General features: G+C 63.3%; 2 protein-coding genes across 2 annotated transcripts; one reads left to right on the top strand and one right to left on the bottom strand.

The window, feature by feature from the left end:
* Positions 1-986: 986 nt before the first annotated feature.
* EIF4A3 (eukaryotic translation initiation factor 4A3) lies at positions 987-8,022 on the top strand. Its single transcript, XM_081110525.1, has 12 exons — positions 987-1,244; positions 2,972-3,044; positions 3,874-3,940; positions 4,308-4,370; positions 4,856-4,988; positions 5,126-5,206; positions 5,612-5,753; positions 6,161-6,299; positions 6,731-6,846; positions 7,230-7,337; positions 7,457-7,584; positions 7,685-8,022. The coding sequence occupies exons 1-12, from the start codon at positions 1,076-1,078 to the stop codon at positions 7,699-7,701; spliced, it is 1,236 nt and encodes a 411-aa protein (XP_080966651.1). The 5' UTR covers positions 987-1,075; the 3' UTR covers positions 7,702-8,022.
* A 1,912-nt stretch (positions 8,023-9,934) lies between these two features.
* On the bottom strand, positions 9,935-23,252 carry GAA (alpha glucosidase). The gene is made up of 20 exons (XM_081109152.1): positions 23,219-23,252; positions 20,071-20,628; positions 18,265-18,410; positions 17,758-17,923; positions 17,582-17,678; positions 17,027-17,146; positions 16,814-16,932; positions 16,560-16,691; positions 16,080-16,190; positions 15,791-15,904; positions 15,611-15,695; positions 15,046-15,163; positions 14,599-14,732; positions 13,863-14,014; positions 13,597-13,745; positions 12,662-12,803; positions 12,042-12,191; positions 11,528-11,692; positions 11,100-11,252; positions 9,935-10,727 (listed from the first exon to the last, which is right to left on the bottom strand). Exons 2-20 carry the CDS (start codon positions 20,593-20,595, stop codon positions 10,668-10,670), a joined length of 2,838 nt encoding a protein of 945 aa, XP_080965278.1. The 5' UTR covers positions 20,596-20,628; positions 23,219-23,252; the 3' UTR covers positions 9,935-10,667.
* Positions 23,253-23,406: the final 154 nt, after the last annotated feature.

Below are 23,406 nucleotides of genomic sequence, written 5' to 3'. Positions count from 1 at the left end.
GCCTCACGCGGAGCGGAGCTCTGGTCGGCGGGCGTGGGCGCCCGTGAACGCCGTGAGGGCGCCTCTCCGTCGTCTGGTTTCTCTTGTTAGAGGCGGGGCAGTGCCGGGCCCTCAGGCGGCTCAGGGCGCGGGGGCACCGCTGGGCGCGGGGCGGGGCGGCAGGAAGCCATGCCTCTGGGTCCCTTCTCCGCGGGGCGGGCCGCGCCTCCCGCCGGGGGAAGAGCGAGCTTCGGGCCGACGAGGGCGCGTCCGGCTCCCGGGTCCCGGGCGGGGGGCGGGGGGCGGCGGCGGAGCCGGGTGCGCGGCCCCAGGCGAGGCCGTCTCCACACTCGACCCCGAGCGGGGCTTTCCCCCGGGGTTTAGCGAACACGGGCCGCCCCACCAGCGCCGGGTCCAGGTTCTCAAAGGTGGACGCTGTGCAGCGAGGGTTCCCGCCGGGCACCCGTGAAAACGCGTCTCCCACGTCGCGCCCGGCGCCCCCGACCCGGGCCTGCGCGTGAGGCCGCGCCTCGTCCCTCACATCCGAGGAGGACGCCCTGGCGAGGCCGGCGGAGCGTGAAGAAGCGGGAATCGCCCTGACCGGTTTGGCTCAGTGGGTAGAGCGTCGGCCTGCGGTCTGAAGGGTCCCGGTTCGAGTCCGGTCAGGGGCGTGTACCTGGGTTGTGGGCACATCCCAGTGGGGAGTGTGCAGGAGGCAGCTGGTCGATGTTTCTCTCATCGATGTTTCTAACTCTCTATCCCTCTCCCTTCCTCTCTGTAAAAAATCAATAAAATATATTTAAGGAAAAAAAAAAAAAAAGGAGACTCGCCTCAGCACAAAACTCCCACTCCCGACGCGCTACGGCGCCTCCGCCGTTTTTATAGGCAATGAGCGAGGCCCCGCCCCTCGCGAGATCCTGCGAGAGCTCCTAGCGCACAGAGCCGCAGCGCCCCTCGTTCCCTTCCAAGGCGCGGCTTTGACGCACTCGCGCACGCGCAGTGACGTCAGTTCCTGTCGGCGGCGGCTGCGCGGGGTCGTGCTTCCGCTTTTCTCCGCCGGGCGCGCGCGCGCTCCTCTATCAGCCGACGCGGGATCATGGCGGCCACCGCCACGATGGCGAACTCGGGATCGGCGCGGAAGCGGCTGCTCAAAGAGGAGGACATGACCAAAGTGGAGTTCGAGACCAGCGAGGAAGTGGACGTGACGCCCACGTTCGACACCATGGGCCTGCGGGAGGACCTGCTGCGCGGCATCTACGCCTACGGTCGGTGGGCGCGGGCCGGGCGCCAGGGTTTGCGAGCCGGGCGGGCGAGGGCAGGCCGGGCGCGTAGGCTGAGAGTCCCCGGCCCGGCAGGGTCCCCTCCCCGCCCCCCCCCCGCCCCCCCGGGCTCCGAGCCGAGGCAGCTGAGGGGTCCCCCGCCCCCAGCACACCGTCATCACTCCGCGACCGAGATTGCGGCGTGTTGTCCTCGGTGCAGAGCTGCGTGCTGGTCTCTCGGGGGCTGCACCGTCTTCCGGGCGCTCGTTCAGCTGCTAACTGCCGTGCATCTCCCGGTGTGAGGCTCCCGCGCTGCCGGGCACCGGGGGCGGAGCAGTGAGCCAGGCGGGCTCGGGCCCGGAGAGCCGAGTTGCCTTTGGGAGGAGGTAGCCCAGTGGTAGTGGCTGTGAGGAAGCGGAGCGGGGTAGCTGGAGCAAATAGACAAGCGGGCTCCCAGGAGGAGGTGGCATTCGAGCTGGGCTCTGGATTAGGGGGCCCGTGAGGAGAGGACGGTGGAGGCGCCGGGCGCTGGCAGCAGCAGGTGCGTTCCAGCAGCAGGAGGAAGCCTGTCCCGGGAGCCGGGGATGAGCTCGGAGAGGGCGGCAGGGGCGGCGCGAGGCGGTGGGGGGCTCGGTGGTGGGAAGGAGGGGCTTGAGCTGGGGGTGACGTTGGCAGTCACAGAGGTGGTCCCGCTGGCTGGCTGTGGACCTGGAGGGGGAGAGGCAGGAGAGGAAGCGGGGCTGCGTCGGGAGGCTTTGCTCAGCGCGGGGAGAGGTGAGGGCGTCCTGGAGGAGGAGGGCAGCGCTGCCAGGTGGCACTGGTGGGTGCGGGCGAGCAGAGGGAAGGGGCCTGTGCGATTCGGTGATGTAGCAGCAGCCCAGGCGCTGCCATTAGCTCAGGGGAGGAGCGCTTGGAGGAGGCACAGTGGGGTGCTGGCTTGGTTGTGGTGAGCGTCCCCTGGCGATGTTGGGAGGCGGCTGCCTAAGCTGGAGCTGGGGTTGGGGATACAGGTCGGAATTGTCTGCCCTAAGGCCTGCGGCTGGGGCCTCTCTCCTTGGTGCCGCAGCAGTTTAGACGGAGCAGAGGTGTTGCGGGGGGAGTGGGGAGAGGGGAGGGGAGGTAAAGAACCATGGCAGCCCGCCTGCCTCTGGGCACCCAGGACATCGCTGCCCGTTCCCACCTGTGTGCTTGGTCGTCAGGAGGGGTTTAGATCAGCTGCTGCAGTTGCTTTTGTGTTAGAGGGGAGCCGAAAGTGATTACAGCTTTGGACGTAAAGTTTTGTTTGTTTGCTTGGCGAATGCTTGTGTTCCTTCAGAGGAGCCCCGCCCCTCGGTGATATAGGCTGTTGTGCGAGAGAGAGGGGGTGCGGGTCACAGCTGTGGGACCGTGCAGGGCACCCCGCAGTGCTGCCCCAGCAACGGGGGGGAAGCAACGTGGCTTATTGTCATAGAGTCACACACACAGAGCCGGAGCACACAGTGAGCCCCCCCACCCCTCCGCCGCTTTGCCTGTCTGAAACCTTTGGGTCCATACATCCTCCGGGATGTTCCGTCACAGGGTTTGCCTATTCATAGGCCTGTGCCAGCCCAGAAACCCGCCGCTGCTGGTCGCTCAGCAGCTGTTGGGTGGGGGCCTGGGCAGGCGGAGGCGGGTGGGGCCAGGAGGGGAGCTTCCAGTGTCTGGTTGTAAACACGCTGGCCTCGAGCTCAGCTACCTTCTGTTTCTGTCCCCAGGGTTTGAAAAGCCGTCCGCCATCCAGCAGCGTGCCATCAAGCAGATAATCAAAGGGAGAGACGTCATCGCACAGTAAGTCTGCGGCTGCAGGGGCCCTGGAACAGTGCGGGTTTGATCGTGAGGGTCCACTTACACTTGGATTTTTTTTCAATAAATACAGTAAACATATTTCCTATTATGAATCTTTATAACATTTCCCTTTTTCCAGCTGTATTGTAAGAATATAGTATTAACTATAGAATGTTTATTGACGATCGTTTATGCTATTGGTAATTCTTCTGGTCAACAGTAGTCTGTGAGCATGTGAGGTTGGAGGTGGTTACGTGTGTGTGGGTTTTCACTGGGAAATTGGCAGCCCCAGGGGCCCCTGTGTTAAGTGCTTTGGGGCCACAATTGTTCTGTTCTTATATATTTGTTACCAACTGGTTCCTTGACTGTAGCCCAGGGTGCTTTACTGTTTGTATTCTTGTGTTCTGTTTTAGAAAGCTTTCATTTTTTAGCCAGCTCTGTTACCTATGGGTTGGCATGTGGATTTGTGTATAATACTCGTTATATAGCTTTACTACTGATTTACCAAATTTTTAAAGACTCATTTACAAAAATAGAAATAACTAGAGGACAGTTTCCATCCAGATGGTACTTAAAGGGGAATGCCTCCTGCTGAGGTAGGTTCTGCAGCTCCATCAGCCCTGATGCCATCCGTAGCTACTGTCCTCTCACCGGGGACTTAAAAGTGACATTGTGCCCGCATCCCACCTCTTGCCACTAAGGTGGTGGTGGTCTGCTTGGGAGAAGCTGCCTGGTGCCCCCTCCCCTCGGAGTGTGGCTGTGGTGGGTTCTGTGCACGGACAGTGGCATGCGGCCACGGTTCCCAGCCCTGCTTCCCTGTTTTCTCTCCTAGGTCTCAGTCTGGCACAGGCAAGACCGCCACCTTCAGCATTTCCGTCCTCCAGTGTCTGGACATCCAGGTGACTGACGGCCCGTCCTCCGGGAGTGCTCCTTCCCTCGTGGCGCAGTGTCCCTCTCTGCTGTGCTGACTCGGGTTTTTAAAGAGAACGAGTTGCACGCTAGAGCCTGAGCTGACACCCTGCCATACGTTCCTTTTGTCTGGACGGGAGACTCTTTAAACGAGGGGACGTTCTCGTCTGTAAACAAGACTGCTCACCGGGACCCCTGTGATCCCCGGGCTTGTGGTTTCAGAGACATTCAGTGGTGTTTGCCTCTGTGAGAAGGCAGATGGGTGGTTCACGCGAGATCAGTCAGAACAGGTCTGAGCCCGAGTGAGCGGGTCCACCTGAGAAACTGACCGTCTGTCCCCGACAATTCCTTCACCAGGTCCGGGAGACCCAGGCTTTGATCTTGGCCCCCACGAGAGAGCTGGCTGTGCAGATCCAGAAGGTGAGGCGCCCCGGCCGCTGTTGTGCTGCAGGTCTTGTCATCCGGTCTCTAGTTCCTCAGGCTTCTCCTGAGTCCTGATCGTTTTGCCGTAAATCACCACGTGTGATGTGAATTGGGGTTTGTGTTAAGTCATTTTAGTGTAGCTTGTGTGGTTCCAGTCGTTCCTGACAGTCAGCACCAAAAAGCCAGCTATTCTATGCTTATTGTGAACACTACGGAAGGCTGTGCAGGAATGTGCTAGGTTTGTTCCTGGCTGGGTGAGAGTATGAATTTCATATATGTCCTGATTTTTGAGTAATTAGCATGTACTGTGTTTGTAGTGGGAAACCATTAAAACTAACTTCAGTCTCTATTCTAGAACGCTTTCGTAGGAAGAGTAGAGGAAGGAGTGGGAGGAGAACTGGGCGCTCTCTGTGGTGTGAACAGTGGCGTAAATAGTACGCGGGTCATGCCACATGGATGGATATGACCTGTGTTCCCGCCAGGGCCTGCTCGCGCTGGGCGACTATATGAACGTGCAGTGCCACGCCTGCATCGGCGGCACCAACGTGGGGGAGGACATCCGGAAGCTGGACTACGGGCAGCACGTCGTGGCCGGCACGCCGGGGCGTGTCTTCGGTAAGCGAGGGCCGCGCTCCGTTCCCCGCATTGCCTGTCTGCGCGGGGTCACTTGTAGGGAGCGAAGGGAGGTCTGTGGAGTGGCCGGTTCCTTCTGGGTAGCCTGAGGTCTAATCCTCCCGAGTCTGGCTTTTTAGATATGATCCGGCGCAGGAGTCTGAGGACACGTGCGATCAAGATGTTGGTTTTGGATGAAGCCGACGAGATGTTGAATAAAGGTGAGTAACAGAAGGACTGATTCTCTGCGTACATGTGGTTGCGCATGTTCACGGTGCGGGATGGAAACGGGCACCAGTGACGTGCTCTCAGTAGGGCAGTGTGTCTGTGGGGCATAGCTGTGCCCCGTGGGCCACGGGGGCAGGAAACTCAGTTGGTAGTTTTGTGGCCGCTGCTGCTAAGGCTGACCACAGCCGGCGGGGCACAGCCTGTCCTCCCGACCAGACGCGTTGCTTTCTGTGTGTCCGGGGTCAGCACATTGGCAGGCCCACGAGCTGAGCTGGGATGGGGTTTTGGCGGAAATCGTAGGCCGTACAGTCGCAGTTCTGCACCTAATCCAGTGTGAGCCTGGCCTCACCTCTGTGCGCGGGGTGCGGCCTCAGGTTCCTGTGGTCTTGTTCCTCCAGGTTTCAAAGAGCAGATTTACGACGTGTACAGGTACCTGCCGCCGGCCACACAGGTGGTGCTCATCAGCGCCACGCTGCCCCATGAAATCCTGGAGATGACCAACAAGTTCATGACGGACCCCATCCGCATCCTGGTGAAGCGGTGAGCACGCCCTGCCTCTCCACGGTGCTGAACGGGCACGTGGGCAGCACGGGTTCAAACACGGAACCCTAATCGCCTTTTCTGAAAAGCCAGCTTTTCGTGTGCATTCCCTCTTAACCTAGCAATTCCGATCTTAACAATTAGCTGCCGGTGTTTACCGGTGGCTTGAGCGGAAGATTAGGTGTGCCGTGGAACAATGGGGTGTTGTAACCGTCCAGGGTGGTGGTAACTGCTGGTTCTGATCCAGAGCTGGGCCCGGGTGGGAGAAGTGGTGGCTCCTAGGAGGTGTGGCGCCCCCCCCCCCCCCCAGACGAGCCACCGGGCTGGAGGGCTGGTGGGGCCTGGCCTGCGCTGCCCCCCTGTCTCGGTGGGAAGAGCAGGTAACAGGGTTCGTGTCTCTCCTCCAGTGATGAGTTGACGCTGGAAGGCATCAAGCAGTTTTTTGTGGCGGTGGAAAGAGAGGAGTGGAAATTTGACACACTGTGTGACCTCTACGACACGCTGACCATCACGCAAGCCGTCATCTTCTGCAACACCAAGAGGAAGGTGCGTGGCTGCGCCCTCCCGTGGCCTTCTGGTGCCAACGGAAGCTCGGTCTCTGCGGAGCTGGGGTGGGCGGGTGTGGAGGCCGGAAATCTGCTTTAGGCTTTGTGGGCACGTGGTCTCCAGGACAGCTGCCCACTCTGCCCTGTAGCACAGAAGCCGCTGTGGGCGCGTGCTCAGTGGAACCACAGTGTCGATTGCAGTCCCACGCCATCAGTGTCAGATGGCTCAGCTGATGGATGTTCCCACGTGAACAGATGGAGAGGGTTTTGGTGCCACTGGCTGGGCAGTGACTGTCCTCACATCCAGTGAGCAGGAGTCCGCGGTTCAGCGCGCCCGCTCTACGGGTGGCTCACGGCTCTGCGATGATGCGCTAAGTCCCGAGTCCATCTCTGCTTTGGGAGCTCAAAGAGCATCTGCCGTTTGGTTGGTAGGTTGACTGGCTGACGGAGAAAATGAGAGAAGCCAACTTCACGGTGTCGTCGATGCACGGGGACATGCCGCAGAAGGAGCGGGAGTCCATCATGAAGGAGTTCCGCTCCGGCGCCAGGTGAGTGGGCTCGGGGTGGGGCTGGCGGCCTCGGGGTGGGGCATGCAGGTCTGTGGGCAGCAGCTTTCTCTGAAGGAGGGGCGGTGGGAGCGAGCCCCTCCACAGCCTGAGGCCGCTGCTCCAGAGCTTTGCGGAAGGACAGTGTCTTCCAGGCAAGGCCCTGCTGGCATCGCCACGGCCTGTGGTTCCGTGACTGGTGCGGTGAGACGTGGAACTTGTACTCAGACCCCACACGTGACCCCATTACCACGCTCACCCAGAGGCCTTGAGAAGGGTCTTTCTGGAGCTGCCCCTGCCCCACGTGGACCAGGGAGCGGGTGACTGGCATCCAGTCTTGAGCCTTCATGACTGAGTAATGGCCTCGCGTCCCCTTCTTGCCGCAGCCGGGTGCTCATCTCCACCGACGTCTGGGCCCGGGGCCTGGACGTCCCGCAGGTGTCCCTGATCATCAACTATGACCTGCCCAACAACCGGGAGCTCTACATCCACAGGTAGGGCGCTGCCCCCGTCCCTCAACACCCGCCACCCCCCACCCCCCCCCCTCCCTGCTGCCGGGCGCCTGCACATGGTCCTAGCTGTGTGTACCAACGGAATCTTCCTTCTCCCCAAGAATCGGGCGGTCGGGGCGGTACGGCCGGAAGGGCGTGGCCATCAACTTTGTGAAGAACGACGACATCCGCATCCTGCGGGACATCGAGCAGTACTACTCCACGCAGATCGACGAGATGCCCATGAATGGTGCGCGGGGGCCCATCCGCCATCCTGTCTGGGGGCTGCGAGGGGGCTCTGCTGGGGCCTCAGTTAATGCGTCTCCTTTTGTCTGTTTTCCTGCTTTCAGTTGCCGATCTGATCTGAGGAATCTGCTGCGCTGGGGACGAGTTGGCCGGCTCTGTGTCCCCTCGGGACTGTCCAGAGCAGTTTCTCGTTAAGGTGGTTATGAGGCACATGTACTGGAACCTTGACCCCTCTGACCACATTGTCAGGGCGTGGCAATACCTGCACCTCATGGGGAGAAGGCTGTATGAAGGCACACAAAGTTCTTACAAAGTGGAAAACAAGTCTATAGTAGCACCTCGAAACCCGCCCAGGATTCAGTCTTGGGTTCTGTCTTCTTTTCTTACCTACATGTAAATAATGCTTTGCTTTTGGTCTTTTTCATTAAACATTTTAAACTTTGCCCGTGAACTCTCATTTCTATGTCCTGAGCTACCACACCTTCCTGTACCCGCACTCTGCTCGCTGAGCCCCCTCCCCCTGCTGTGGGATGGATGAGTCTCAATTTCCAAGTTCATTGGTGATTCTAACTCCAGCCTCTGAAACTATAGTTTATGAAAGGAATTTCCTCTGAAATAATAGGAAAATCAACAAAACCCAATGTTGGTTCTTTGAAAAGATCAAGAATGTTGACAATTTTTAAGTGAAATTGACCAAGAAAAGACTCAAATTACCAAAATCAGGAAAGATGTTACAGTTGCCCTCAGAATAAAAGGGTCACTGTGAGCGGCTGTGCCAGTCATCGGGTCGCCCCGATAAAGCGGGTGGAGACCAGGTGTAGTCAGTGAGGCAGAGGCGAAGGCAAGACCAGGGCGGGCAAAAGGAGGCTTGCAGTTAGGATGGAAAATGCAATCATCACCCAACAATAAGTTGTCTCACGTACTCACAACCCAGCCTACTTTTGCCCACGCTGTATAAAGGCACAAATAAGTTGAAAATTAAAAAAACCAATGGAGAAACCACGGCGCCACACTGACCACCACTGGAGTGGCCGAGTCCACAGTAAAGGGTTCCCCAGGACAGGGAGGTTTCATAGGATGAAGGGTAATTTATCAAAGCCGTGCAACAACCCTCAACACCTGTGCACCTAGCAGCTCCGGAACAGGAAGCAAACACTGACCTGCACAGGTTGGGCCAGTGCAGTGGGTGGGAGCTCAGTGCCCTCAACCTCCCACTGGAGGCCACCTGGGAGGGACAGGCAGGAGGCACCGAGGGGGCGGGCCTCAGAAGCCCCTGACGAATAATTGAAAGGTGAGTTCTGCAAGGTCAGCCTCCCCAGATCACCTGTGCTGTTTGCAAGCAACGCCATGGGAAAGGGAAGTTTAAAGAGCCCCCTTTAATAGCATCCGATGTGGGGAATACCCAGGGCTGCAAGGTCTGCATTGAACACACAAAACATTGCTGTGAGGAACTAAAGATGCAAATAAGTGAGAGACTGTCCCAAAGGACTAGAAGAGTCGGGGAGGGGGGGGGTCCCCTCAGCCCAGCCTGCACCCTCTCCAATCTGGGATCCCTCTCACAATCCTGGACCACTGGCTCCTAATCGCTCACCTGCCTGCCAGCCTGGCTGCCCCCAACTGCTCCCCCACCTGCTGCTGGCCTGGTCGCCCCACCAGCCTGCTGTCCAGTTTGGCCATCCCTCACAAACCCCTGCCAGCCTGGTTTAGGCAGCCATTTTGTGAGGGTCAGTTTGCATATTACCTCTTTATTACAGAGGATGGCGGTTCTCCCTGAGTTCACCTACCCATTCAACAAGGCCCCACTCAAAATACCAAGAGACATTGTTTTGGTGAAAATTGACACGTGGCTTCTGAACTGCATCTGGAAATACAAAGCCAGCAGAGTAAAACAGCTGGAAGAGTGGACGCATTGGAGGACTCCCACTGCCTGATACCAAGAAATATCACCAAAGCCCGCGGCGTGGCTCGGTGGTGGAGCGTTGACCCATGAACCAGGAGGTCACAGTTCAATTCCCAGTCCAGGCACATGCCCCGGTTGTGGGCTCCATCCCCAAAATGGGGTGTACAGGAGGCAGCCGATCAATGATTCTCATCACTGATCTTTCTATCTCTCTCCCTCTGAAATCAACATAAAAACATACCGGGGAAAAAACACTGGGGAAAAAATATTACTGAAGACACTGTGGACTGGCTGAGGAAAGGCCTGTAGGTCCCTGAGACAGAAATAAACAGACCACAGGCACACAGGGAATGGGTTTCAACAAAGGTCTGAGGCAGTTCCATGGGGAAAGGGTAATATTTTCAACAAGTGGTGCCAGGACAATGGGCTGGTCATACAAGAAAGAAAACCAGAAAACCTGGACCAGCCTTTACTTCATTGCATCTATCAAACCTCGCTGAAAACGTAAGACTTAAAATTACAAAACTTCTCTAGGAGAAAACAGGAGAAAAGTCATGGGGATTTTGGGTTTAGCAAAGATTTCATTAAAGGGGGTAAGAAATAGAAGCAAGATGTGCTCATCACAATGAAAAATGTTCACTCCTCAAAGACATTGTTACGTGTCTCCATGTCATGGCCCCCGGGCACACGCTCTGTGCCCTGGATGCCAGGGGCACCCAGAGGCTTGGCCGGATTCCACTTTTATTACAAATAATTGCACTTAAAATCTTTCCCAGGCAGTCTCCCGAGGTCCCAGCAGGCAGCCCCCAGCTCCGTCCTGTCAGGGCAGCAGCAGAGCTGCCCGAGCATGACTCGGGGCACAGGTACCACGTGGCCCCAAACGCCACCTTCCCTGCCATCGGGGCAGGCAGCTGGGGGTGGCCCATGTTCCACGCATCTGTGTCGGGCTACGGAGAGCAAGGCTCCAGTGAAACGTTCCAAACCCAGGCAACCCCAGGACACTGGCCCGACGTGGGAGCTGGACCAGGAAACTGTGCTGCAGGTGCCGCTGGCCCAGCGCCCAGCACAGGAGGCAGACAGGTGAGCAGATCTGGGTGTTGGAGGGAGGTCAGCGCTATGAGACATGGGTGAACACCAGGGGTTGGTGAAGTCGGGGAACTTGAGGCCCGACGTGCCCTTGGCCCCAGTCAAGACCAGCTGATGAGAAACTGCTGTCCCATCGTCAGCGAGACAGGGATGTCCAGGGTCTGGGAACAAGAAAGAACCATTGGCCGCCAAACCACGGAGGCAGAGGGGAGAGCCCAGCACCCAGCAGGCAGGAGTGGCGGCTGACTGGGCTGGCGGGGACAGTGCTCTCAGCTCCGGCCGCCTCAATCAAGCTCTTTAACACGGCGCGTCAGCGCAGATACAGGCAGAAGGAAGATAAGGTGCCGGGGGCCGATCCTGCCCCCCTCCCCCAAGATCGAGTTCCTCCCGCCCCTTGTGAGGCCCAAGTGTCCACGGCTTCGAGACAGGATGTCCCAAGGCCAGCTTGGAGGTCACTGTGTCCCCAGGGGCCCGGCCACCCCCACCCTCACCAGTCCTGGGGGACAGCCCTCTGGCCCGTCTTGGGCTCTTGCCTGGGTGTCGGGGCTGTAGGTGAAGTTGGAGACAGGAACCCCATTGGCAAGGACCTGCTTGGGGGCGGAGGCCACGCCCAGGAGGGTCACCCTCCTCAGCTGCAGGGCGGCCCCCTCGCTGCTCACGTGCACCAGGTCGTTCACGACGGTGTTCTGGGCCAGCAGGACAGAGAGAAGGGGTGTGAGCAGATGGCAGCGGGGAGCCCCCAGGACAGGCCTCTGCACAGCCCCGGGGACGGCGGGGGGCCTCGGCCCAGCCTGGCCCGGCGGCACAGGCCCTGGGCGAGCTGGCAATGTTGGAACTCGGGCCCTCTCCTCTGCGGGCTGACAGCCTGCACTCGGGGTGACCATCCCAGGACCCAGACCCGGCTCCCCTCACCCCAGGCTGGCCCCACACTCCACCCCTGCTCGGCGGGGGCAGGACTCACATTCCTGGCCAGGAAGACAAGCTGTGTGTAGGCCCCGCGCTCCAGCACCCCCAGGCTCTCCCCGTCATCCCAGAAGAGCTCCCCGCGGGCCTCCCCGCTCGAGGTCAGGGCCACGGCCAGCGCCATGGGCTGCTTGCGGGACTCCGTGGTCGTGAGGCCAGGGCCCTGCAGACCGGGTGGCACATGTCACCTGGCAGAGCCTTCAACCCAGGCGGGAAGGACACGGCGTGGGGACCAGGGTCTGCAGGACGGCCTGCCGTCGAGTGGTCCAGACCCTCATGGAGGCCAGCCTGTCCGAGGCGGACCCCCGAGGACAGGAGAGGCCCACAGATGTTTGCAGACTGGCTGACCCGTCTGCAGGCCCGGCCACAAGTTAGTGGGCTGTCTCCCGAGCCTCCCACCTGGACCCGCTCCTCCTCCACCCTCAGGAGCATCGCTGCCGCGGCCGGGCCGGACCCCAGCTGCACAGAAGCCATGTGGCCCCGGACAGATGCCTCGGTGTCCGGCCAGGTACCTGCAGGGGGATGATGTGTCCAGCCCGGAGGTGGAGGTTGATGGTGTCCAGGGGGGCCGGCAGCGTCACCCACTGGCCCTCGCTGTGGATGGCAGGCTTGAGGGGTGCCGCAGGTGGAGGCGGGAGGCTGCCAAGGGCCTCTACTGGCACCTGGATGGGGACGGCACGTCACCGAGGGTCCTGGGCAGTGCCAAAGCCCCGTGCCGTGGTCAGGAGCCGAGGACTCCACGGCGAGGCCCAGGGGGCCTGGCAGAGACAAGCTGGTGTGACCTCATGGCAGGGGCCCGGCCACTTGGTGGGAACAGGGCAGGAGAGGCCGGAATCCTGGGCCCGGGTGAGGCAGGCCAGAGGGCACCGGGAGGGGCAGGATGTTGGGGGCAAAAGAAGTGGTGTCCTGGCCCGCCCTGTAGCGGGGGGGCCACAGCACCCGCGCAGGTTTCAGCTCAGGCGCAGTCTGCACATCGGAAAATGGGTTCCCGCAAGGACGGCACAGGGTGACGCCTGGGAGGGCACAGGCGAGGCCCAAGCACCTCGGGGGCAGACACAGTCCACGCTGACAGGACAGGAGGAAGGGACCCTCTCGTCTCCCAGTTCTCCGGGGTTAGGGACCCGGGACTCACCGTCTGCAGGTCGTACCACGTGCCGGCGGGGAAGTAGCCAGTCACTTCCACCTTCCCAGCCTCGAGCACCGGCGTGATGAGCAAGGCCTCTCCCCACAGGAGCTGGCGGTCCACCGGCCAGGTGCGGGGGTCCTCGGGGAACCTGCGCGCAGAGGCCGGGAGCCTGGAGCCCTGAGGTCCACGCCGCGAGCCCCGCAGGGAGGCCCGGAAGCAGCCGGAGCCCGCATGCGGGAGCCCAGGAGCCCGCACTTGGCCGGGACGGCAGGGCCGCTCTCCGACCCACTGGTTAACACCGGGGAGGACGGACCCTCCCCCTGGGCAAGGCGACCCGCAGGCGCTGCCCCGCCTCCTGCTCTGGCACGGTGCCCTGCCCGCTGTGTCTGTTCTTAGTGCTGGTCTGACCCCCAGGCCGCTCTCGTTCCAGGAACCCTCCCATCTGCTGCTCGTTTCCTACCCTAACTGGTGACCCACCTGACCTTCATGTTGTGGTGAGGGGAAGGGAACCTGGATTTTCCAACCGCCAACTAACGACCTAGCCAGGTGAGGACCCTGAGGCTGCGGATGGAGGCACCATCTACGCACGGCACCTCCCATGTGACCACGTCCTTTCCGGTCCTGAGCCTGGCCGGGTGCGAGCATGGCAGTCTCTCAACTCGCTTTTCCGCCGGTGGCCTGGTCCCTGCTCAGGGCCTTCGTGCCGGCTTTCTCTGGACTTCGACTGCCCCCAGCCCTGAGCTGGCATCTAAGGGGCGGGAACTGGGGTGAAGGGGGGACCCCGGGAGGGAGGGCTTCGGCTCACTCAGCTGCAAACCTGCTCTGGCTGGGTTCCGGGCACTCTGCTATGGCAGGACGGGCTGCCCCGGGGTCACTGGGCTGGTGGTTGCTCCCTCCCACTGGGCACCCATGGGCCATCGTCCCCGCCCCGGGGCACTCACTCCAGGAAGAGGGGCCGGGCCACGGTGTCGCCGCGGGTGTGGGCGCCGTGGAAGAGCGTGTAGAGGTGGGGCAGCAGCGCGTAGCGCAGGCTCAGAGCCTTCCGCATGGCCTGCTGCGCCGTCTCGCTGAATCTGTACGGCTCCTGCGGCTGCGGTGGGCAGAGGGCGGAGGGCCCGGTTACCGCTCGGCCGCCTGCGGTCCCGGCCGGGCAGCGCCTGCTTGCTGCCGGTCAGGGTCAGGTCCCGGGACGGAGCCGCCCACCTACCAGGCTGTGCAGGTCGTTGTGGTTCCGCATGAAGGGGTAGAAGGCCCCCAGCTGTGTCCAGCGCACGCACAGCTCCTCTGACGTGTTGCCCTGGAAGCCGCAGATGTCGGCCCCCACCAGGGGCACCCCCAGCAGGTTGAAGAGCAGGGTTTCTGCAGGGGGGGTCAGGCAGGGCCTCAGGCCACACCCCTCCCGCACCCCCTGGTCAGTCCTGCCTCATCGGGGTCAGCAGAAGGTCAATCTACCTGCCTGCAGGCTGCTCCCTAACACCTGGGCGGGGGTGGGCACAGCAAACTAGCCCGTTAGCATGGAATGGTGCCCTCCGCAAAGATCACATTCCAGTCCGAACCCCCAGTCCTGTAAATGGGACCTTATTCGGAAATAGGGTCTTGGCAGAGGCGGTCAAGTTAAAATGAGGCGTGAGGCCCCGATCCCATATGGCTGGGGCCCTAGCAGACAGACATATGGGGAAAGCCACGAGATGACACGGGCCAGAGTGACACAGGCCACCTGCTCCTGGAAGGAGTGGGGATGGGACCCCGGGAAGAGGAGGGCCGCAGGCGACCTGCCCGCACAGGTGAGGGGACCGTACAGGTGAGCAGGTACTCATTGGGCCCCACGCCCCGCATGAGTCAGCGATGCCCCCGCCATTGCAGCAGGTGCCCCTGAGCTGTGCTGGCCCAGCTCCCAGCTCTGGCCGCTCCTCCCGAGGGGCCCACACCCCGACGGCTCTTACCCGGCACCGACGAGGACAGCTGCTCCCAGCTGCTCCACACGTCCCCTGTCCAGTGGCCGGCGTATTGGCCGTGGCCGGCGAAGGTTGAGCGGGAGATGACGAAGGGGCGTGTCCCCCGAACCTTCACCAGGGCCCTGGGCGGAGCAGGGGACAGAGCTGTGCGGACGGTCAGCCCCCCACAGTGCGGCCGTGCAGCGGCAGAGGGGGAGGCGTGAGGGGGCGCCACACCAACATGTGCTGGGCAGTCAGCTCTGCCCGAGCCACCTGCCTCCCCTGGCAGATGCCCGTGTCACAGAGAGGACCGCGTCCCGCCAGGCCCACCGGAGCCAGGGGCCTGGCCCGCCCATGCCGTCCTCGAAGCACTGGGCAGGGTCTGGGGGTCAGGGCTTGGCCCCTGGGCGGCCCGGGCTCCCTCCCTCCCCCTGGCCGCCCATCACAGGCCCTCACCTGTGGGAGGCCAAAGCCTCGGTCAGGCCGTACAGGTTGTGCAGGTTGTAGTGCGTCGAGAGAAACTGGCGGCTGGAGGCACAGATGGTGGCTGCCCGGAGGGACCCGCCCACCACCCCTGGGGGAGAGGGGCACTTTCTTAGGGGGGATCTGCCTGGCGGGCTAGCGCACCCCACCCTGGGAGCACCCCACCCTGGGAGCACCCTGGGAACTTGGGGCACGTCCCCACAGTCTCGACTTTTCCAAGGACGGGAACGAGGCGGACACCACGGGCTGCCCTAGGCAGAGCCCAGACTCACAGGCTCCAGCCCTGACCCGTTTCTGGGCTGTCTCTGCCGTGTTCCTGAGCCCATGATGCCCACCCTCCCGGGTCTCGCCTCAGCTGCAGGGCTGGGGTCCACGTTGTGTGGCGGGGGTCTCCCACACCTGAACCTCCTGGGTCCCCCCTTTCCTGGCTGGCTGCACCCCCGAGTAACAGAAATAACAGCTTCGAGTCTCCCAAGCCAGAGACCCGATCTGAGCCACCAAGTGCCCGCCCGGTGCCAGGGCGCAGGTGGGAGCTCACCAGGCAGGTAGGGCGGGTTCTCCAGCTCGTTCTCGGGGCAGCTGTCCACGGAGCCCTTCACGAAGTTGGACGGCTCGTTCATGTCCTGCAAGAGGCCCGGGAGGTGGGCGTCCGCCCAGGGCAGAGGGTGGGGCCGGTCCCCAAGGCTCAGGGACACCCGGGGGCGGGGGGCACACTCACGATCCACATGCCGTCGAAGGGCACCTGGGCGTGGAACTCGGCCACCATGTCCTGCCACCAGTCCAGGGCCTCGGGGTTGGTGAAGTCGGGGAAGGCGGAGGGCCCTGGCCACACCTGGAGGAGAGGCCGAGGCGGGAAGCCAGGGTCCCCGAGGAAGGACTCGAGGTGTCCTCCTGGTCAGGGGCCACCCCACCCGCTCCGTGCCCTGGACAGCGCCCTCTTCCCCAGCACCTTCTGGTCCCACCGCCGGGACCCCCCCTTCTCACCCTGCCCCCCGCCCCCACTCTACCTTCCCGATCAGGGGCTGCCCGGTCTCATTGGTGATGAACACCCCCCTCCGCAGCCCCTCGTCGTAGGGCCGGTAGCTCCCCGCGGGCCCGGAGCTGCTGATGGCGGGATCCTGGGGGCGAGGGAAGCGGGTAGAGAAGGAAAGGCGAGTCTTGGCGCCAGTGGGGGGAGGGGGGCATGAGGCCCCGTCGTCACAGGGCGAAGCCGCGGTGGTGCTCACGCCTGAGCACGCGTGGACACACACGTCACCGCCGAGGCGGAGCCCAGGGCCCAGCAGGCGACCGGGCACCTGGACACAGGCTTCCTGCCCTAAGGGCTCCGGCTTCACAGTTGCTGCACCATGAGCCCTTCATGTCAACGGATATCTCCGGTGTCCGTGGTGGGGCCTCTGGTCTCAGCCCCTCCCCTGCCCTCCCCCTCCTCCAGCCACAGGGCGGCTCTTCTCCCCAGAGGCTCAGCTTGGGGGCGGGGGGGGGCTCACCACGATCATCACGTAGCGCCGGCCGCCCTGGTGCAGCTCGCGCACCATGGCCGGGAAGTCCCCGAAGCCGTCCTTGTTGAACGTGAAGTCCCTCCGGGCGTCCATGTAGTCCAGGTCGTTCCACTGGACGTCCTGCAGCCGGGCAGCGGCGGCTGGGGGCCTGGGCCCTGTCCTGGGCCAGCGCCTCCCGGCTCCACTGTGCCCCAAGGACCCTCCCGCCCCACCCGCCGCCCCAGGACCCTCCCAGCGCTCACCAGGGGGAAGTGGGCCCGCGTCATGTTCTCCACCACCTGGCGGGTGACGGCGGTGGACGGGTAGCCCCAGCGGCAGAGATGGAAGCCCAGGGCCCAGTACGGCGGCATGAAGGGGCGGCCTGTGCCACAGACAAGGGGGCTGGGTGAGCGGCCGTGAGAGCGGGCGTGGGGGGGGGGGGCGGGTAGGGGGAGCGGGAGCGGGAGCAGGCCCACCTATGACCTCCAGGTACTGCTGCACCACACTCTTGGGCTCCGGGCCCAGGAAGACGTACACGTCCAGGATCCCGCCTGTCGACCTCCAGCTGAGGGCTGGGCTGGGCTGCAGGACCACGTCTGGGGGAGCAGCCCTGGGGCTCAGGGACACATGCCCGCCTGCCCCCCAGGGCCCTGGGCACCTCAGGGATGGATGGGACACACTACCTGTGGAGAAGGGGGTCCTCCCCCAGGAGCCTGGGAACGGCCCGCTAGGGGGCAGGGGACTCAGAGGACCTGCTGAGGACGCTGGAGCAGGACGGGGAGATGCTGAGGGGGACTCAGGACTCCCGTTTCTGGTCTCTGCCCCCCCACCCCGCTCCCACCCGAGGTCAGAGCTGGAGAGGCCACACACTGGACTCATTAGAGGAGCAAGGGCGGCCTCTCCCATCCCCCCAGCCTGTCGGGCAGGTCCTCGCCCCCACGCTCCATCTACGCAGCTGCGCCCAGGGAAGGCCCTGGCCTGGGCACCCAAACCGGGCGGGGCGGGGCGGGGCGGGGCGGGGGGTCGCTCACCCATGGCGTTGCTGTTCAGCAGGAAGACCCCGTGGGCCAGCCCGCCGTCCTCCAGCGCCAGGTAGAAAGGGTGGGACCCGTACAGGTTCACGTCGGGCTGGGACGCAGAGGACACAGCGCTCGGCTCCCTCGCCCCGGAGGCCCCGGTCCCGGCCCCGCCCCGGCCGCCCCTTTACCGTGGGCGCGACGTCGCGGTTCCAGAGGGTGACCTTGGTCCAGTTGGTGCTGAGCAGGAGGGGCGCCAGGTGCTCGGCGAGGCCGGCGACGTGCGGGGACGGCAGCGCGGTGGACAGCTGCAGGAACTGGTCGGCAAAGAACAGGGGTGCCACGGCCGTGTCCAGCCTGCGGGAGACACGCAGCCTCGCCACCTCGGAGGCCAGGCCCCCGCCACGGCCCCTCCCGAGACTCCCAGCCTTGGGGTCCCGACAGCGTGGAGTGCCCGGAGCACGTGGGGAAGGGAGGCTGCCCGGCTGTGCCCACGCCTGGGCGGGCTCCAGGAGCAGGCTGCCCACGGGCCGTGGCGCAGGCAGGTGCTGGGGGGAGGCCGCCCCAAACCCTTCCTGACCCGGGAGTGTGGTCCCAAGTGCCCCGCGAGGAGGCCCGAGGGGGAGGGGGGCAGGGGCAGTGGCAGGAGCCATGTCCACAGCTCCCTGCCCCTCCCGCCCCGGGGTCCGGACACTCACAGCACGCGGCCGTCCAGCTGCCGCCGCACGACCACCCCAAAGGGCTCCTCGGAGAACTCCACGCTGTATAGCGTGGACGGCGCCCGGCCGTGGACACGGGGGGTCTCCAAGGGCACCTCGTAGCGCCTGCTGGCGGGATCTTTGATCTGGAGAGAGCGGAGGTGTCGTGAGGCCGGTGCTCGGCCCGCAGCCATTCCCGCGCTGCCCACTCCGTCCTGCACCCTCCAGGGCGCGGGGTCCGTGCAACTCCCTGCACGGCCGCGCGTGGCGTGAGCCTGACGTTTGGGCGCCTCCCGCTGTACGCCTGTCTGACAGCGCGGGTGCCTTGGTGCTTGGGTTCAGGCTCCCGAGGCAGCCTGCTTTACTTGCTGACTCTGGCAACCCTATTCCACCTGGCTCACCAGGCACAGCTGGCACAGTGGGCTCACCTGGCACAGTGGGCTCACCTGGCACAGCAGGCTCACCGGGCACAGCTGGCACAGTGGGCTCACCTGACACAGCGGGCTCACCTGACACAGCAGGCTCACCGGGCACAGGTGGGACAGCTGGCACAGCGGGCTCACCGGGCACAGGTGGGACAGCTGGCACAGCGGGATCACCTGACACAGCAGGCTCACCGGGCACAGGTGGGACAGCTGGCACAGCGGGCTCACCTGACACAGCAGGCTCACCGGGCACAGGTGGGACAGCTGGCACAGTGGGCTCACCTGACACAGCAGGCTCACCAGGCACAGGTGGGACAGCTGGCACAGCGGGCTCACCTGACACAGCAGGCTCACCGGGCACAGGTGGGACAGCTGGCACAGCGGGCTCACCGGGCACAGGTGGGACAGCTGGCACAGCGGGATCACCTGACACAGCAGGCTCACCAGGCACAGGTGGGACAGCTGGCACAGCGGGCTCACCTGACACAGCAGGCTCACCGGGCACAGGTGGGACAGCTGGCACAGCGGGCTCACCGGGCACAGCAGGCTCACCGGGCACAGGTGGGACAGCTGGCACAGCGGGCTCACCTGACACAGCAGGCTCACCGGGCACAGGTGGGACAGCTGGCACAGCGGGCTCACCGGGCACAGGTGGGACAGCTGGCACAGCGGGATCACCTGACACAGCAGGCTCACCAGGCACAGGTGGGACAGCTGGCACAGCGGGCTCACCGGGCACAGGTGGGACAGCTGGCACAGCGGGCTCACCTGACACAGCAGGCTCACCGGGCACAGGTGGGACAGCTGGCACAGCGGGCTCACCGGGCACAGCGGGCTCAGGGTGAATGAGAAAACGCACTCCGGGCCCTGGCTCCTGTCCGGTGCACAGTGCCCTCTCGGCAAGCGGTGGCGGGGAAGCTAACACGGGCCCATCGGAACGGTGTCAGGCTCTGGGCGTGGCGCCTGCATGTGCAGTCCGTCTGCCAGGGCTCACAGGGCCCGCTCGGTGCCCAGCGGCTGGGAAACCGCCGACAGAGGCCCTGCCTCGGGGGTGGGGGGGGGCGGCGGGTATGTGGGGGCTGGGGTCCCACCGCCCACCGCCTGCGATGGCCCCTTCCTGCCCCTCACCGTCCCGCCTGCTGACCGCAGGTCCCGATGAAATGTCACTTTTGGGGGAGGCCTAACCTCCCCAGGTCGCGCCTGAGCCGCACTCTCCACAGCCAGTCTAGAACCTTCTAGTCACTGTCTTAGCGGCCACCGCTCCCTGCGGTGGGCACTGTCTGCTCACACCAGGACTCAGCGGGGGCACCGGACACATCTGTGGGGTGAGCAGACCCCAGTGGAGCGTGTCCCCCGCTGCCGCCTCGGCCCTGCCACCCACCGTGAAGTGCAGCCGGCTCTCCGTCTCCAGCAGCACGTCCAGACGCAGGGTGAGGATGTCCTTGGGGAAGAAGGTCGGGGCGGCGCGGGTCAGGCTGGCCGTGTAGCCCGTGTCCGTGGCGGTCAGGTTCCCCAGCCGGTAGCTCGGGTAGCCGGGCGGGAAGAAGCACCAGGGCGGCCCCAGCCGGGAGCCCCTGGGCCGCCCCACGGGCGCGTAGCAGCAGCCCCGGGCCTCACACTCTCCCTGGGCGATGGCCTTGTCCGGGGCGCAGTCGAAGCGGCTGTTGGGGGGCACGTCGCACTGTGTGGGTGCTGCTCCCGGGCGGGACCGGGGCCCCGGGCCGTGGGCTCCCGGCTGGCAAGCTCGGTACGTCTCCGTGGGCTCCTGGGCGCAGCCACACAGCCCTCGGGGAGCCACTGCCAACTGGTGGAGCAGGACGTGCCCCAGGAGGGCGGCGGCGGCCAAGGAGAGGAGGGCGCAGGTGCCCAGCAGGGGGCGGGCGCGGGGCGGCCACTGAGCACCCATGGCCTCCTGCCTGTGGGGATGCGTCCGGGAGGCCTGTGAAGAGAGGAACCAGGCTCAACAGGGAAGTGAGCAGCTGGGGCCTCGGGGCTCCCCAAGCAGCCTGTACAGACGTGAACTTGTGCAGGCGGGCGGGCCGGGCCAGGGCGGAGGTGAGGTCAGCCGAGGAGGCAGCAGGTGAGGATGGATGAGCTCGCCCGGTGCAGTGCAGACAGACGTGTGGGGGGGACCGGGGGGGGGGAGGAAGGGAAAGGAGAGAAAAGTCCCAAATGGTGTGTGTGTGGTGGGGTTGGGGGGCTGCCGAAAACCGTGAACCGTTATCCGTGAACCGGCTTGAGGTCTGCAGAAAGAATTTAATGACAAAAAAGACCCACATGACGGAGGGTCAGGTGGAAGCAGCAGGTTCCACCAGCAGACGGCTGCCTGCTTCCGCATAAACACCAAGGGTATTCAGCCCCTGCCCTTTGTCCCCTCCTGCTGACCTGCTCATTGTGGACAAAAGGGGCCACGTGCTACCCTGACAAGCGCAGGGGAGGCCTGCTAACTCAGAGACCTGAAGTCACCACAGGGATGGTCTGAAATCAAACTTGAACTAAAAGCAATTGTGGTGGGTAGTCACCTCCCAGGCCGGTATCTTCCCTGACAAGGCCAACCTTCACCTTACTATCTTTTTTATTTTTATTGATTTCTTACAGAGAGGAAGGGAGAGGGACAGAGAGTTAGAAACATCGATGAGAGAGAAACATCGATCAGCTGCCTCCTGCACACTCCCCACTGGGGATGTGCCCGCAACCAAGGTACATGCCCTTGACCGGAATCGAACCTGGGACCCTTGAGTCTGCAGGCCGATGCTCTATCCACTGAGCCACACCGGCTAGGGCTACCTTTCTGTCTTTTAGCATCTACGGTAACACATCCTTAAAATGTCAGGGTAACTTGTAACTTCCTTTTTTCCAGACCCTCAGAGCACAGCCAAATGCCCCGGGCACCAGGACGGGAGACCATGAATTCCTTCACTGTTTCTGTTACCATGTTAACTGGTAACTATTAACTATCCTGTACCCACATACTAGTGAGTAAAAGAAGCGTGTGCCCATCATCTTACTTCTTATCCAATCCCAGAGGTTCCCCCGCCCCCTTCGCTCTCTCCCGCCTCCCTAACCCATCACCAATGGATTTCTGTAGCCCACCTACACCGCCTCCTTGAGTTGTAATGTGTAAAAATAGGTGAGAAACCGCCATTCTCCCCAGCACTATCCCAATCCGTTGAGATCCTGTTTCCCGGCAACTGCGGACAGTTTGGCTCAAACGAACGCACAAAAATTCTTTACAGGTTTGCGTGTTTTGACGTTAACTCATCAAGGATACAACCAAAACGGCTGGTGGTGAGGCATGGGAAGGGGCACGGAGCTTCCACGCCCGCTCCAGCCAGCCACCCGCCCGGCATCAAAATGTGGTCACCAGCCCGGACGCGCGCCAGACGCCAAGGAGTTCGGGATGTCACTAGGTGGGCAGGGCTGGTTAGATCCCTGGCACTGGTGACGACTCCCTCTGGGCTCCCAGAGTCGGGGATGGAAGTGGGGACCAGCTCCAAGCCGCCTCTCATCTCATTAGCATATAAAATACACCCGTTACTCCCAAAATACCAGGGTTTGGGAGTGGGAAATAGAGACTCAACATTTACTTTTGTCAAAGTGCCCCAGCTCCACCTGACCCTACCAGACACCTGACCGGCCCTTCCTGATGATGAAAACTCAGGAACCAGGGAACTCAGCCCCAGCCCCCACGGCTCAGTGGTTGAGTGTTGACCTAAGAACCAGGAGGTCACAGCTCGATTCCCGGTCAGGGCACAGGCGCGATTGCAGGCTCCATCCCCGGTGGAGGGCGTGCAGGAGGCAGCCGATCAGTGATTCTCTCTCATCATTGATGTTTCTACCTCTCTCTCCCTCTCCCTTCCTCTCTGAAATCAATAGAAATGTATTTAAAAAAAAAAAAAGAAAGAAAGAAAGAAAAGAAACGAAGGAAATGAGAGCTTGGAGCAGGGTCCGCGGGGGTGGGGCGCTCTGGGGCAATGCCCACCCAGGCGCAGAAGCTGCAGAGATGCGGACCCAGCACACGCACAGGGGGGACCACACCCCTCCACATCGGAGAAGAGATCCCCCGACCGGGAAAGCGGGGGCGGGGGGGGCATTGGAGACAATGGAAGCGCTGGGGCCAGGCGGTCAGAGGCGCTGCGCTCCAGGGCCCGGCACAGCCACCAGGGAAGTGGCCCGGCCGGAGGCTCCCGGGCAGGGGGCGGGGGTCAGAGCCCAGCTCCGCCACCGGAGGGGGACCAGGGTTCGCCTGCGCCTCAGTTTCCTCCTATGGGAAGGGCCGGCCGGGCACGGCGGGCCTGAATGAGCAGCGCGGTTTCCGGGGCCCCCGCGGCACTGCCGCCCCGCCGCGCCGACCCTGGCACCGCGCGCCCAGCTCCTCCAACAGGAAATCACTGACGACCGGTCGGTCAATCGACCCACCGATCCCTCCCGCTTCCGGGCGCCAGGAGTGCCCCGACCCGCCAAGCCTCTCGACGAAGGGCTGCGGGGGAACCGCCGGGGGACCCTGCCCGCTAGCAGCGCCCGCTCACCTCCGCGCACGCGCGCTCAGCTCCGGGCCCCGCACGCCTCTGCGCACGCGCGCCTGCCGGCAGCTGCGCCCGGAGGTCAGGTGCTGGCGGGGAGGAGGAAGATCACGTGACCGGCCGCGGCGCAGGCGCCCTGGGTGAGTGCGCGCCTCTGGCCGTGCGCCCCCTGGTGGAGGGGCGAGCCGCGCCGG

This window comes from Myotis nattereri, assembly GCF_964212035.1.
Source record: "Myotis nattereri genome assembly, chromosome: 16".
Taxonomy (NCBI): domain Eukaryota; kingdom Metazoa; phylum Chordata; class Mammalia; order Chiroptera; family Vespertilionidae; genus Myotis; species Myotis nattereri.
This window is presented reverse-complemented; position numbering and strand designations above follow the sequence as displayed.